This window comes from Thermobia domestica, chromosome 10 (genome assembly GCF_964235325.1).
Source record: "Thermobia domestica chromosome 10, izTheDome1.hap1.1, whole genome shotgun sequence".
NCBI classification, from domain to species: Eukaryota; Metazoa; Arthropoda; class Insecta; order Zygentoma; family Lepismatidae; genus Thermobia; species Thermobia domestica.
This window is the reverse complement of record NC_137463.1, coordinates 101,593,894-101,609,933: the sequence shown is the minus strand read 5'-3', so window position 1 is coordinate 101,609,933 and position 16,040 is coordinate 101,593,894. Positions and strand designations below refer to the sequence as shown.

At 36.7% G+C, this 16,040-nt stretch overlaps 1 protein-coding gene across 2 annotated transcripts in view; it reads left to right on the top strand.

Annotated features, from left to right (window-relative positions):
* LOC145662607 (phospholipid-transporting ATPase ABCA1-like) overlaps window positions 1–16,040 on the top strand; it is a 1,231,974-nt gene that overhangs the window by 1,091,401 nt on the left and 124,533 nt on the right. For both annotated transcript variants that reach the window (XM_081728328.1, XM_081728326.1), the window contains one exon: window positions 5,621–5,778. In XM_081728328.1, coding sequence (XP_081584454.1) covers window positions 5,621–5,778 — 158 coding nt within the window. The remainder of the gene's footprint in view (window positions 1–5,620; window positions 5,779–16,040) is intronic.

Sequence of the window (16,040 nt, the reverse complement as noted above, 5' to 3'; positions counted from 1 at the left end):
AACTAGCAGAGAAGAGATAACAGAAAAAATACATTGGCTACAAAATCCTACTGTAATAAATACACACAATTTCGTAGACATCCGTCGGGAAACTTTCAAAACTTTTAGAACAAAGAAACGCGATTGTTTGAAAGCTACAATTAAGAAACTTGAAGATAACACTAGTTAACAAATTTAAACTTTTTGTTTGTTACATGAGAAAATCACCTGATCTTAAAGGAACTTGTTGCGCTGAATTCAAATATGCACTCGGTTTCTCTCCATCACGTACAGTTTTCCCGTAATAGAGGGATTTTCGGGAAATTCCCTCAAAAATTTCCCTTTTTCAGATATTTTATTCCCCTAGCTCCTGTCCCCTTACATATAGCAACATAGAAATTATACGCAAGTATACCTTGATTAATATTTAATAAACCCTAAAAGTTTCGTAAAAATCGCTTTGTTCTTTCTAGAGAAATAAATATATTTGTATGTATACTGTGTGCACTGTTTATAGCACCTGATAGTAATGCTTTCAGATCTCCTGAGTTGGGGTAAAAACGATTTGCTTTATTACTACAAACACAGACATAAAAATGAATATTTACAATAGTCAACAACACACTTGTATTGCTCTCTGTAAATACTTCCAACGTATATTATTTTTAAACGTACAGTATATGTATATCTTAACACATATATATACAATTCTCCAAGTTTTTTCGTTTTGTTCATGAAATGGTTATCAATATTTGTTATCAAATGTAACAGAATGCAAAAGAAAGAAAGAATGGAATACAGACTCATTGTTGACAACAATGAACTAATGCAGTCTGAATTTTCCACTACGGTATCGTTTCCCCCCTCCCCCCGCGCATTTCTTTCTTTCCTGTGTTCTTGACACCTGGTGAGGGAGTTTTGTACATTTTTATATTGACGTGTGGTTTAACACTACTTCACTTTCAATGTTGTCTTTGCTGCTAAGAGTGCTTTCATGTTTGATCTTAACGGCATTATACCCAACTAAGACCAGAAGTTTAGTTTGTGATCAGTACAATGGCGTCAAGAGGACGGCGTTCGTGTATTAACTCACCAAATAGTTTTTGTTATGTGTGTGGCCAGTTTGTAGTTAAAGGACAGTGTAGATCCATTACGCCATCGGTGAAACTAGCATATTATAAATATTTCGGATGTCGTGTGGGAGATCAGGACAAAACTTGGGCACCCAACATAATTTCACTTTCAAAGTTGTCTTTGCTGCTAAGAGTGCTTTCATGTTTGATCTTAACGGCATTATACCCAACTAAGACCAGAAGTTTAGTTTGTGATCAGTACAATGGCGTCAAGAGGACGGCGTTCGTGTGTTAACTCACCAAATAGTTTTTGTTATGTGTGTGGCCAGTTTGTAGTTAAAGGACAGTGTAGATCCATTACGCCATCGGTGAAACTAGCATATTATATATATTTCGGATGTCGTGTGGGAGGTCAGGACAAAACTTGGGCACCCAACATAATTTGTGCGTCGTGCTACGTCACTTTACTTGCATGGGCCAAAGGGAAACGGAGGTTCATGAAATTTGCTGTACCAATGGTGTGGAGAGAACCCACCAACCATTTGGATGATTGTTATTTTTGTTTCTCAGTAGTTAAGGGACATTCTAAAAAAAAGCAAATACACAATAAGTTATCCCAACGTTAAATCCGCAATTAGACCTATTCCGCACGGGGATGAACTTCCACTTCCCGAGCCCCCTACCAACTGGGAAGAGATATGGCCAAAAGACTCTGATGATGATCATGACCTTGATGAACCATCGACATCAACATGTACATCCAAGGATCCAACGTTCATCCCTGACTGTGTTCGCGAGCCACATTTCATCCGGCAATGTGAACTTAATGACCTAGTCCGTGATTTGCACCTGACAAAACAAGAGGCGGAACTTCTGGGATCAAGGCTCCAGCAGTGGAACTTATTGGATGCAGAAACGAACATATCAGTGTACAGGAAAAGGCATGTTCAATTTTCAAGCTATTTCTCAATGCAAGATAATGTGTGCGTATGTATGGATATAAATGGGTTGATGGCGGAGCTAGGAATTCCTTACGTTCCAGAAGAATGGAGTTTATTTATCGACGCGTCAAAGGTCAGCCTTAAAGCTGTCCTTTTACATAATGGAAATAAAAGAACCTTCTATACTACTCAGTGAAGATTAAGGAATCCTATGACACCATGTCAACTTTGCTAAATCTTATAAATTACAAGGACCATTGTTGGCAAATATATTGTGATCTGAAGGTAGTTGGTATTTTATTAGGACTGCAGTGCGGTTACACGAAGTACCAATGTTTTTTATGTTTATGGGATAGCCGAGCTGATGACAAACATTATGAAGTGAAGGAATGGGAACCTAGAGTGAATTACGTACCTGGAGAATGCAACGTCAAATACGCTCCTTTGGTAGATCCTAATAAGATATTACTACCGCCACTTCATATCAAGTTAGGACTTATGAAAAACTTTGTCAAAGCCATGGACACATCTGGTGAAGGTTTCAAGTATTTGCGAGATAAGTTCCCCAACCTGAGTGATGCTAAGATTTCAGCGGGAGTGTTTATTGGTCCCCAAATTAGGAAATTAATGCTTGATGATAGCTTTGACAGCAAGTTAAACAGTGCTGAGCTAGCTGCCTGGACAGCATTTAAGTGTGTTGTGCGCAACTTTCTGGGCAATAACAAAGCTGACAGTTACACAGAAATCGTACAGGACATGATACAGAAATACAAAGAGTTGGGTTGTAGGATGTCTTTAAAAATCCACTTTTTGCACTCCCACCTCAGCTTCTTTCCTGCTAACCTAGGTGTCTCAGCGACGAACAGGGGGAAAGATTCCACCAAGATATAATGGCAATGGAGAAAAGGTACCAGGGACGATGGGATCCTTCAATGATGGGGGACTATTGTTGGGGTCTTGTTAGAGAATGCAACATTTCTTACAAAAGAAGGAAGTAGTAAAAAAAAATGAAATCTTTAAGTTTTACGTCCCACGGTTATGCCGGTGAGGCTAAAGGAGACGGTGATAATGAGATATGAATGAAAATGGTGGAATGAAGAAAGTGGGAGGAAACGGGAGAACCCCGAGAAAACCCACGAGCACGGTGTTTGTCCACCACAAAGTTCACTTGGCGGGGGCTGGGATCGAACCCGGGACCCCAAGCACCAGAGGTGAACGCTCTACCACTGAGCCACCGCGCCCCCCAAGAAGGAAGTAGTGTACGTTTTTGTAACCCAATGGAAGTTTCATATATTGTGATAGTTTTGATTGCCTTTTCATGACCTTTTGGTACATTTGTATTATTATTTATTGTAAATTGTCACACTTGTAAATTATATTGTATTATATTTTATATATGTGTTTGTGGTAATAAAGCAAAACGTTTTACCTCAACTTAAGAGATCTGAAAGCATTACTATAAGGTGCAATAAACAGTACACACAGTATACATACAAACATATTTATTTCTCTAGAAAGAATAAAGTGATTATTACGAAACTTGGAGGGTTTGTTAAATATGAATCAAAGTATACTTAGGTATAATTTCTATGTTAGTATATGCAAGGGGACAAGATCTTGAGGTGTAAAATAAACGAAAAGGGAAATTTTTGAGGGATTTTCCCGAAAATCCCTCTGTTACGGGAAAATCGTACGTGATGGAGAAAAACCGAGTGCATATTCGAATTCAGCGCAACAAGATCCTTTAAGAACAGGTATTTCCTTTTATGTAACAAAACCTTTGTTAACTAGTGTAATAGTAAAAATATAAACATTCGGGACATGTATAAGGAGATCAGCGAATTTAAAAGTAGCTATCAACCTCGTGCTTATATATTAAAGAAGGCTGACGGAACAGTTCTCATTGACACGGATAGCATCTTAATTAAATAGAAAGATTTCTATGATGATTTGCTTAGCACGCAGTCAAAAACTAATATGAGTGGAGAAAGGGAGATACACACCGCAGAACCGTATATCCCAGAATCCAAACGAATAGAAGTAGAAAACATTATAAAGAAATTAAACAAACAGAAATGTCCGGGTGTGGACGAAATTCAAGCTGAGTTAATTTTAGCTGAAGGCGAAGAACTGTGGAACAAGATACACAAACTCATTTTCCTTATCTAGAACAAGGAAGAATTGCCACAGGAGTGGAAAGAATCAATCATTGTTCCAATTCACAAAGAAGGCGACGAAACTGACTGTAATAATTATCGAGGCACCTATAAAATCCTTTCAAACATTTTATTAGCAAGATTGACTTCGTACGCAGATGAAATCATTCAAACTATATGCCCGTAGTCAAACTCCCTCTATAAAAAAAGTTGCGTGAGTACCTTAAGGTTCAGAAACATGTATTTTTGGATAGCGCACATGATAGTTCCTGAGTGAAGTGTTCACCTGACTACGGTAGGTACCATAGTTTTGGAACTATGAACCTTTAAGATTCATTTTTTTTCATGTTTTCCTCAGCGTATAACTCCGAAAGGAAGCATTTGCGCACCCAGGTTAGGTTAGGTTATGTTCTTTTGAAACATCATATATATATATATATATATATATATATATATATATATATATATATATATATATATATATATATATATATATATATATATATGGGGTGTAACGTAAATGTATGGCTAAAGGTGACGAGATGATTGCGAGCATGCAAATAAGTAAAAATGTTCATGGGTCCGATGGTGCTCCTATTCCGAGATAGACGGCGTTCAAATATATCGAGTTCCTCTAATGGTTCACTATGGAAAAATGGATGAAAATGTTCAATATTAGAAATAATACAATCAAGTGGAATTATGCCTGTGCGAATACATTTACACTAAGACAAAGAATGAAACTAATCAACTTTTGAGGTTATCGGCTTGTCAGTGTTACCAGCCTTGTTCAAGGTGTTACGTTTTCTAAGAGCACTAGACATCTACATGTTAGCATATCATTTCGCTTCGTTTCCACAAGTCAAGCCGTCCAAATGTGAAGTCAATTAACTTCCCACAATAGTAAACAATGATTCATAAATCACAACTATTACACCTTTCTAAAGATAAGTAATTGAGAAAGGTATTCGATGGAAGTCACAGTGTTCGTTTATATCACACATAAACTTCGGAAGATAGTGTCCCATGTTTAGGAACGTTTTGATGACAGCAATCATGTGGTAACATGTGGACGTCTAGAGCTATTTGGAAACATAACACTTCGTACCTGGTTGGAAAACTGACAACTCAATAACCTCAAATATTGATTAATTTCATTCTCCATGTCAGTGGAAATATATTTGCACAAGCATAATTCCACTTGATGTATTATTCCTGTAATATTGAACATTTCCATTCACTTTCCCATAATGAGCCATTCGAGGAACTCGACATTTGAACACCCTATATCTCGGAAACGAAAGGGAATCGGACTCATGTTTATAGGAACATCTTTTCTTATTTGAATGTCCACAATCACCTAGTCACATTTGGCCGTGCATTTATGTTACACCATATATATATATATATATATATATATATATATATATATATATATATATATATATATATATATATATCTTTACTTCAGGTACAGACATTAAGTATGAAGTGTTTTCTATGGAAGTTATTGGACAGCATTTGCTTGCAATGGGTGTCAATGGGATTTTCTGCTTTTTTGTTTGTTTCATAATTGAAATGGATGTACTTGACATACTGAGATCGCGAAGAAAGATAACTCTATCTCAGGTATGACTTAAATTTATTTATGTTCCTCAACCTAGCTATTAAGTTTATATTGATTACGAATAATCTAGTTTTACTTTTGTATTGATAATGCAGAGTTTAAGTTACCCTTATTGAGCCGAATTTGAATGTATCACTTACCTAATGTATCAAATGTCATGTTTCCACTACCGTTTGCTTTTGATCTGCAGGCCTCCTCTAGTTAATATTATCTGGCACCAGAGTTTTCATTGCAGGAGACTGCGTTGCAGATGGACTATGGATATGCATCTCACGACCCTTTACAGGCTTTCCACAGGACGATGAGGTGCAGAGTCGTCGATGGAATAGGCGCCGCTTGAAGAGTTCGAAAGTACAATAACGCTTTGCGCTCGCATCTGGCCTTTTGACGGGATGTCAGAAAAAGGAATTACTAAATTCCCATACCTTTGTTCCATACTCCAAAAGAATTCCATTGATGTTTTCGCTGTGTGACTGGATGGTTTGTCCTGGTGCACTTCAATGTGCTTCACACCTTATGCGTGGAATTCTGGTTTCCATGCTGGTACATTTCAGTCTGGTATTACGATATTAATTTTGATATTTTGCGTTAGGAGATGAAGTTTGCCCCTGTATGTGAAAAGGACCACAATTATGAACATTTGTTGGAAACCGTTCTAGCTGCTCGCATTGGTGTGGTAGGATTAGGATTCTATGATGCATATTTCATTATAATACTATTCACAGTAGCAAAGACTAACATGAAAATTACGCGCTTGACACACTTCTCCGACGCTCGTTACCGTGAACGTAACGTCTGAAAAGATCACAATGAACGCCTTCCAGAATCTGTTCAGTTTCGGCGCTATCAGACTACGTTCGACGCACTAATCTACTAGATGACTAACGAGATACTAATGTTTGTCTTGTAAGGAGCTCACGGCGATGGGCGATGGAGCTTAATATAAGTGAATCAATCTCTATAATTGGTTTTAATATTTTGTTCTTAATAATTTCCTTTTAGCTGTATCAATGATATAATATTTCTACAGTATGTTATCGAAAGTTAAGTGCTTTATATCGAACGTGCTTTAGTATTTATTGTGTGCAGGGAAATAAAAATCTGAACGAATTTATCTAGTGTTAGTAGGTCATTCCTTAAGATTTGTGCTTAATAATTGTTTCCTAATGGCTACCTTTGCTTGATAAAAGCAATGTGTTATGTCCATTCTCTTCAAAAGATTATTTACACTAGGTGTAAGCTTGTTTGAGCCAATTGAGAGTAGTGAATATGTTTTAAAATAAGTTTCCCAATATATTTCGAGGAAAGTGCTAAGTAACACTACGGAAAACTCTAGAAAAGCTTTAAATTCAAAAGTTACATAAATAAATAATATTATTCATATATGCACAAGTAAGAAACTAAAGTGATACATAACGTTATCAAAGTTTACCTTCAATGTTATCACCCTACTGTCAATAGTCTTTACATGTGGATCCAGCCTTGTGCGAGGTTCAATTTTGATTTTGGGAGACTATATACGATTACAATGTTCCAACGTTCCTAAGCAGATTTTTCGGAATGATGTAGTTGCAGCATTGTTTTCCTCTGCAAAGGCTTAAAATATAAATTGCACTATCTCTCCCTCAATTTTGTTTGAAATTTGTTATTCGCTATGTTGACAAAACTGAATACACGTTCAATTTCTTCGATAGAATTTGTAAATGTTAGAATCAAAAACACAATTTCTGGCAAGTCTCTGAAAACTATTCCAGAAAGGATTCTCTCCTATTGAATCTCTGCACGTGCGTACTCCCCCATAAAACTTTTGATGTCTATCGATTCAGCCAATAGGACCACATGCATTTTTTTCATTGAAAGTGCATTGATGTAAGAATGTCAGGAGTTTGTGTGAAAAATTTACACAATCAATAAAGGAAATTTTTACTTGCGCTCAGAGAAAACATTGTTCTCCCATGAATTACTAGGCACGCATTACTAGACACGCGTGGTCTAAGTTGTCTTACAAGATTAACAACCGACCGAATATCTATCAAGAATTTCTTTTCCAATCTTAGTGAAAAATACACATTTTTTTTAGTTCTTGCTCAAGATCATAGTCGAGCTACAGTTTTGTATTTTAATTTTGTACGTGTTAATTCCCGTGACATGAGTTATCATTCTTGGCAATATAGTCGGGTCAATTTAGCAAAAAAGAAAAGTTAACCTAAAACAAATTCCAACAAAAGATCTGTGAGTGGTTTTTGTCTTTATTAGGTGCACTGATTGACAGAAAAAAAAGTTTACCAAAATGTGGCAACCGGAGGGAACTTTTTTCAAGATGGCCGCCAATAACCTCAAAAACTCCTATGATTTTCTTACTTTAATTCATACAACAATTATTTTCAATTAAACTTGCGTGTGTCGTCTCTGGCACATACACTGATTGATAGAAAAAATCTAACATGATTTGGAAACCAGGAGTAGACTTTTTCAAGATGGCTGCCGCTAATCTAAACTCTGTTTCCGAACGTAACTAGTTATTTGACTCTTCCTGGATGTTTGTTTTTAACAATGTAGATCACAATGCTATGATAGTAGATGGTAAAGGAACACTTTATGGGATGGGCATGATTGCCGCATTGTCACCAGGAGTAAAGAGGACATATCTTGTGAATTGAAAAAATGTCGAAAATTCATATAACAGAGACGTCAAATATTAATATAGTGGAGTACAGTTTTGCTAAAAATACATTACGGGAAATAAAGTTTAAAGATCTTGCATGTTATCAAAGCTGTAACATTACAGCTGATGTAGTATATTTTGTAAAGCTTTCATTTTGTTTGAAGCAGCTGTACCGAATTGGCAGGTAATTGTGTATGTAATTCACTAGGGAAGTTCTCATCCTGGCCAGTCCCCAATTTTATTTTTGCCCATGATCGATATTTCTTTCGGTGACAAAACCTGCATTCTATCAACATTAGAATTCATCAACAAATTAGCCAGCAAACACCAGATCCCTCCTATAATCACTTTTGATTAGCCCTTCTACCTAGTGAAGTAATCAAAGCTGCACCACAAAACTTCCACTCAAAAACATCGTATTTATGGCTGGCAGTTTTCACTCTTTCGTAAATTTGCTTATAGCTATAGGTAAACTAATGGCCGAGACAGGCCTGGAAATTTTTTTAGATGTGGTGTATGGTGCAAATACTGTAGTGCAAATGTTAAACGGTAAAGCAGTTCCAAGAGCTTTCAGAGGCCATCTTCTAGTTGATAGGTATCTTCGCCAACTTTCTTGTATCTGTGTACAATCAATTCCGGACGAGAGTCCTGAATTCACTTCGCTAACAGATGAAATTGAGAATATGTGTTCGTGTATCTTAAGGGGTGAAACAGCTCTTGAAACTTTAATCACATCTAGTTCAGTAACAAGTGCTCAGTCTAAAATGAGCAAATTGTGAATAACATATAAGCAACTTATAGATACTGTACAAGTAGATCACACTGTGATAGTGCTGATAAGAATAGATCACACTGGCTCTTAGTCGATCATCTGCGTGTGCGTTTCAATGCCTTGCCGATATTTGCAGCAGAAGAACACTACAACTATCTGAAATCAGCATCCTTTTACCTTCGAGAAATAAACGGAGGACAATAAACCCCGAGTTCTACAGGATATTTCTAGTTGGGTTGTTTTGCATCTGTCGAACAAATCAGTTTTGGGCTGGTGTAGATTGCGTTCTCGTCATTGAACAAACAATTATGAGATCACTTAAAAGCTCGGTCGGTTTAATTCATGAAAGCAAGATGATAGAAGATCAGCGAGTATTGTGGATTATGTTAGCCTACATAATGTCTGATTACAATCGTACTATGCAGGACTTTAAAGAACTCTCTTACGCCACTAGTAAGCAACACAGAGCGCAAGGTCTCAAGAATTCAAAGAGGTACTTCAGACCTTTCAAAAACATACGAAAACTTGTCGTCATGTTCACCTCTCTCTAGTGACCCCTTATTGAGAAATATTATCAACAGTATTGCGGCAAAGAAAGACATCAATGTGCATGAGTTCAAGTCAGTGGGAAGGAGCATTGTGCACAGTATGATTGGACAAAATGTATTTTCCTTTGCTTTTAAGAGGACCGACAAAGTAATAACCCTGAGTAGTCCATCTGGAGTCACAGCTATTTAGGGCAAAAGCATTGATCCTGGCTTGCTCCTCCAGCGATTTCTTGTAGTTTCTAAGACAGGACAATTACATCTAGAGGTGATGAGCAATGCACCTAGTGCATGCTCAACATCACTTTTTGAGGACATCCACATTCTGAGAAAGACCGATAAACCACAACTAACCCATGCCATTAATGAACATTGTTACAATCGAACATCAGTTGATTCTGATCTATGTAGAGATAGAAATGTTATTGACGGAGGCTACTTGATACACAAGCTGGAGTGGAAAAAGGGAGATTCTTATCGTCAAATAGCTAGAATATATACAGAAGTTACAATTAAACACTATGGTACGGCAACTGCTGTGTTTAATGGGTATGACACAGGTCCAGGATAATACACATAAGATAAGGCGACGACACATCCATAACCCAATAGTTCATTTTAGCGCTGATACTGAATTCAAAGGTAAACAGGAAGAATTGCTTTCCGTGGGACGTAATGAACAACAATTAGTACGGCTATCGAAATGAATCCTGTGAACTAGGGTTGAAAACTCGATGACAATCAACTTGTTCCAGTAAAGCGTGATATGAATGCTGCACTAGAAGCTCAATGGAAAATTATGTACTGCAGTCTAACTGTAGTTGTAACAGGTGCAGTTGCAGAATGTATAGACTTCCATGCAGTTCTGTGTGTGAATCACGACAAGTTTCGCAACTATGACAACCCGGTATCTGATGCACTAGAGGACACTGATGAGGAATAATATGCAATAAAGTTGTGATTTTTTTTACTCCCAAACTGCTGCATATTTTCATAACCAAATATAAAACGCATTTTGTAAAACAGATGTTTTATAGAAAATTGTATTGCATAGTAGTGAGAACTAGTAATATAGTCAGGTCAATTTAGCAAAAGAGAAATTCTAACCTAAAATCAATTTCAACAGCATGTATGCGAACGGTTTTTGTTTCTACCAGGTGTGTAGTAATGTATAGAATATATTCAAATTGTGTTATAACGATAACACATACAATTTAATATTATATATCTACGAGACCTAATAACTGATATTTACATACAAGGGCCCGGATCTTGTTGACAAGTCAACTTTTTTCTGTTACGCATAGGACAAGGCAAGTTCAAATAAAAACGTTATCCATCAGCTCTAGGTTCTAAAAATATAATTTTTTAGGGGCAACTTTTGGTCACTTTTTGCCGTTTTGAAATTTTGGGTCATTTTTTAATATTTTAAGGTAACTTTTAGGTCATTTATGGTCTTTGTATTCTTTTTTTTCTACATAAGGAAATCTTTAAATGAACACGGTTTACGAATGTGGAAAATACGAAGTTGAATAATCTCTTTTCTTGCTTCCTGACTATTGGGGTGGAAAAAGACTAAGCTGTAGCTGGTTAACAAAAGGTGGGGGTCAGTAGGTGGCCAAACAGATAGTTTTGGGTTGTTGACCACAAAGGATGTGATCACGTGAATAACTAAAAATGGATTAGAAGGCGTACAAGGATTTTAAACATGTTTCTATCTACTATTTTCATGTAGTCTACACGCGAACTTTTATTGTTTAAGAGTGCTTCCTAGTTTCAACTCGGGAGTGAATTGACGCTTTCAATACTTACAATGCCGTACAATGAACTGATCAATAGAAATAAATGTTAACTAAAAATCCAATGGATATTAAAAAAATTCAATGTTTAATGAAATAAACATTTAAGAAAACGCAAGTTTTAAGGTCATTTTTTGTGATTTTTAGGGTCATTTTACAGGAATTTTAGTGTCATTTTATAGGTCGCTTTTTAGAAAATTTTAGGTCAACAACATCCGGGCTCTGCTGATCATTATTGATATGCATTTTTGATCTCAGATATCGTTTATTGATAGAAATGAATTCTTTTAATATTAAAACAGTAAGTTTGTTGGAAAAATAATTGCGCTGCGATTAAATATAAGAAAGTAGAAATTTCATTGATTCTCAAGGCTAACGGTGAAAAAGCCACTTCCGGTTCCCAGATTATGGTAGACATTATTTTTCAGTCATTTAGTATATCTGGTAGAGATAAAACTTACTTATAATGGAGAAGTAATTGTTCTAAAAATAAATAAAAAGAATTTTAGAAATTTCACTGTTTTATCGAGGTTAGCGGCGGCCATCTTGAGAAAGCCAATTCCGGTTCTCAGATTATGGTATAGGCTTTTCTGCTCTCAATCAGGATACCTAGTAGAGATAAAAGCAGCAACTTTTATTGAAAAATAATTTTTCTAAGATTATAAATAAAGGAAGTCATAGGAATTTTGCTTATTTTTTTAAGCTATCGACTGCCAATCTTGGAAAAACCCACTTCTGCTTGTCAAATTTTGGTAAACTTTTTTCTTCTGTTGATCAGTATACCTAGTAGAAAAGAAAACCGTTCACAGACCTTTTGTTGGAATTTGTTTTAGGTTTGACGTTATATTGATCCGACCAATACAACTTTGATAAAAAGAAAAACAAAATCGCTTAGCAGTTTACACGGATCTTGAGTATCCTTTCTAATTTCAAATTTACGCTAATACTTGTAGTATCAGAATGAATAGATATGAAACACTTGAAACAGGTAAATTTATCTTGTCTTTATACTTTTTCTATACAATTTCTGTACCATAGCAATATTCTATCTATTGTTTGCGAACTGCAAGGAAAGCTTATAACAAGCGTAATTTCAGAATACGATAATTAGTCAGTTTATATAATTTGTTGGGATACTGAGAGTTAAAATTAATTATAAGTTTCTTTGATTATGGCATACTGAGAACGAAACTTTCATTTCATTAAATTCATTTCATTCAAACTTTCATTAAATTCTTTTATTAAAGATTCTAAATTTCTAAAGAAGCAATCAGTACCTGCAGGGAAAATTGCTTATAATAACTAATACACGCGCATCTTATAAGCAAATAAGAAAGACTAGGCCATTCTTGATACTCACTATTTATAGATTTATCATGTTTACTTTCAATACATAGTTTAAGCTCATTTCAAACTCCATCAAGTGAACGACCGTTCTACTAAATCTGTGACGGTTCTATTAAACTCAGTATGTACAACTGTGAGGAAAATAAATGACGCGTCTCTTTATTCTGAAGTGTTTTTAAATATCTCCGTTTTCTTAATATGTTCGACATTTCGGAATAGTCCGGTGGCTGAGTCATTGGACGTGGAAATTAGTTACACGCAAAGTTTTATCATGGAGTTCGCTCAAGAAGTAAGCCACTAAACAAAATCTGGGGGTGCAACTTTGACACTGTTGGGCAATCGCAAGTATCCTAATCCGAATCCTAACTATATATAAAACTACATGAACTGACAATTTAAAGGGTACTTCCGGTTGACGTGGAAAGTTAAAATTTGACATGATTGTAACCTTCCGGAACTAACCGACAGGAAAATTGCCAAAAGTGAACGTTTTTAATTTTTAAGGGATCTAAATGGGGATTCCTCATGTTATTTAAATGAGCCTTTTTTGGGACCTGTAATATCATGTTTTAGGTACTTGGAATAAAAACTTCAAATTCGATATGCTTGTACGTTTACTTTAGCGTTAACTAAGTAAAGCATCAAAATTACAAATTTCCAACTGTAGAGTAGTTTTATGGGGAACTAAAAAATATTCTCAATGTTATCTTTATGGGACATCTTCTACACCCCAAAATGTTTAGGCACTTCCAGCAGGATTAGAATAATGAAATTTGGCACGATTGTAGTTTTCCGAGACTAACCCACTGGAAAATTGCCCAAAGTGAATATTTTTAATTTTTAAGGAGTATAAAGGGGGATGATGAAGAAATTCCCATGTTATTTAAATGGGCGTTCTCTTGGGATACAAAATATTATAGCAAATAGGTGAAATAGGATAGGATAGGTGAATTAGATAGGTGAAATAGGAAAAGAAACTTGAAATCCGGTAGAATTGTGGGTTTAAGACATGCAAGGCCGAACAAAAGCGTGGGTGTGGAAGCGAAGTTCCCAGCTGGGCAATTCAGGAAACATGAAGAGCGAAGTAATACACGAAATTCACTGTTGATGCAAACGTTTATACGTAAGAGATGCAAGGCCGTAGGCCGAGCAAATGAGGGACTTTGGGGGCTCAGAGTACAGTACGGGTAGTGTTTTAATTTGGAACAATATGTACATCGAAACTACATTCATGCGATTTGGGAAGAGTCAAAGTGGGATTGTGGATCAAACGCTTAATCCGCGTATCGTGAAGACATGGGCCCACAGTTTGCATATCTGCAGTCAACTAGTCAAATACATTGACCATATGGGCGAGAATAATCATGCAACCAGGTCCGTCACACGTTACTGGGAAGAATCTGCAGCCAGGATAAAATCTGACCGTTCTGATCAGGAAAAGATATGTAAGGTTAACTCAAAGCTTCGATCTCCTAGATCTTCAGCAACGTTCTGCTGAAATAATAAACATAATGAGTGATCGTATGGCAAGGTAGCAGATGTAGGCATTCGAAGAGACATGGCCCGGATGAAGATGGACATACGGAAGGGCTGGAGGATTCTACAACTCCACCTCAAAGAAGATTGCAAGACTATGAGTTATAAACAAGAAAGTGAAATTCGGTACAGAGTTCGTATTTGATACATTGTTGATTTACACTAGGACTATTGAACTGATGTTGTCACGACCAATTGACGTTACAGACATGTTGAAGCACGAATTGACACCATTCCCCATATCCCTCTTAGGAGACGATGGCCAGATGGGATTTACTCTGAAATAAAACTAATGGAACTGCTTGTCATTGAAATGTCCGAGAGACTTCAATCGTCTTCAAATGCAGTTGTCATTGGTAGGTATGCTGTACTATGGACAGTCACTTGGCCTATAATTGGGACAGTCTTTGACTGTGCAAAAATTTACTCATTTTGTGGTACTTAAGCTCAAATATTCAGACGTATACCTCATCTTTCATTAATACAACCCATACAGTATCAAACGACATACAAAATGAATACGCGAGGATTCACATGTAACGATGAAACATCAACTCACTCTTAATACACCTCTCCCACCACAGCAAATAGTACTAATTTGACCCACAACAAGTAGTACTAACTATGACCCACAACAAATCGCAAGTGATTGACATGCTATGCAAATATCTGGTTGGTGTCTTTCTACCAGTGAGGCCAACTAACTCGTTCTGTCCAGTAAAGAATACGTGTCCATTGAAGAGTCAGACGAAGCATCAAAGCCAAGACCAGACTTGTACACGAAGAAGCAGATGCTATCATCGTAAAATAGATATTACGGTTGGCATCGGAGAACGTAAGCGCTCACATTAAGATGACATCCGATGACACGGATGTTTCAGTTCTGCTTCATTACTATGGTGAGAGGGGAATAACAAGCAAGATCACCATGGAACCAACAAGCCAGAGTAGAACGTCCATTGATGTTGGAGCAACAGTATCAAAGCACGCTGATATTTGTACTATCCTCCTTGCAGCACACGCTCTATCTGGAATGACACTGTTCAGAGTTTATATGGAATCGGGAAGAAGAAAATAATTCAGAAGTTGAAGCAGGGGTACACTATTACATCTTTAGGCAACCTAATGTCAGACATATCGGACATCGTCAAATAGGCGACAGAGATAATTGCAGAATGCTATAGTTCTAACGTTAAAGAGAGTATGTCTGATATGCGATTTCTCGTTTGGAGTACAAAAATGACAACTGCATCCGTTTTGTCAGCCGCTCCCGCTTTGAAATCGTTGCCACCAACAAACTAAGCCTTCTATGAGCACATCAAACGAGTTGACCTACAACGTGTAATTTGGAAGTCTGTAATGGACCAATAACCACCCCTTCTGGATCCTCTGCAATATTGATGGAGTCGTGATGAAGCGTCGAAAACTCTCTTTCCAGTGGCACTATCCGACAAAGTTCTTGTAGCTCCGCACGATATTCCTCTGATGATTAGATATGGATGCTACCAGGAGCCTGTATGCGCAACTCTACGGTGCAGTTGTGCTGCGAAAAAGCGTAGCTATTCAATGTTTTGTGGTTGTGCTGGTGATAGCACCTATA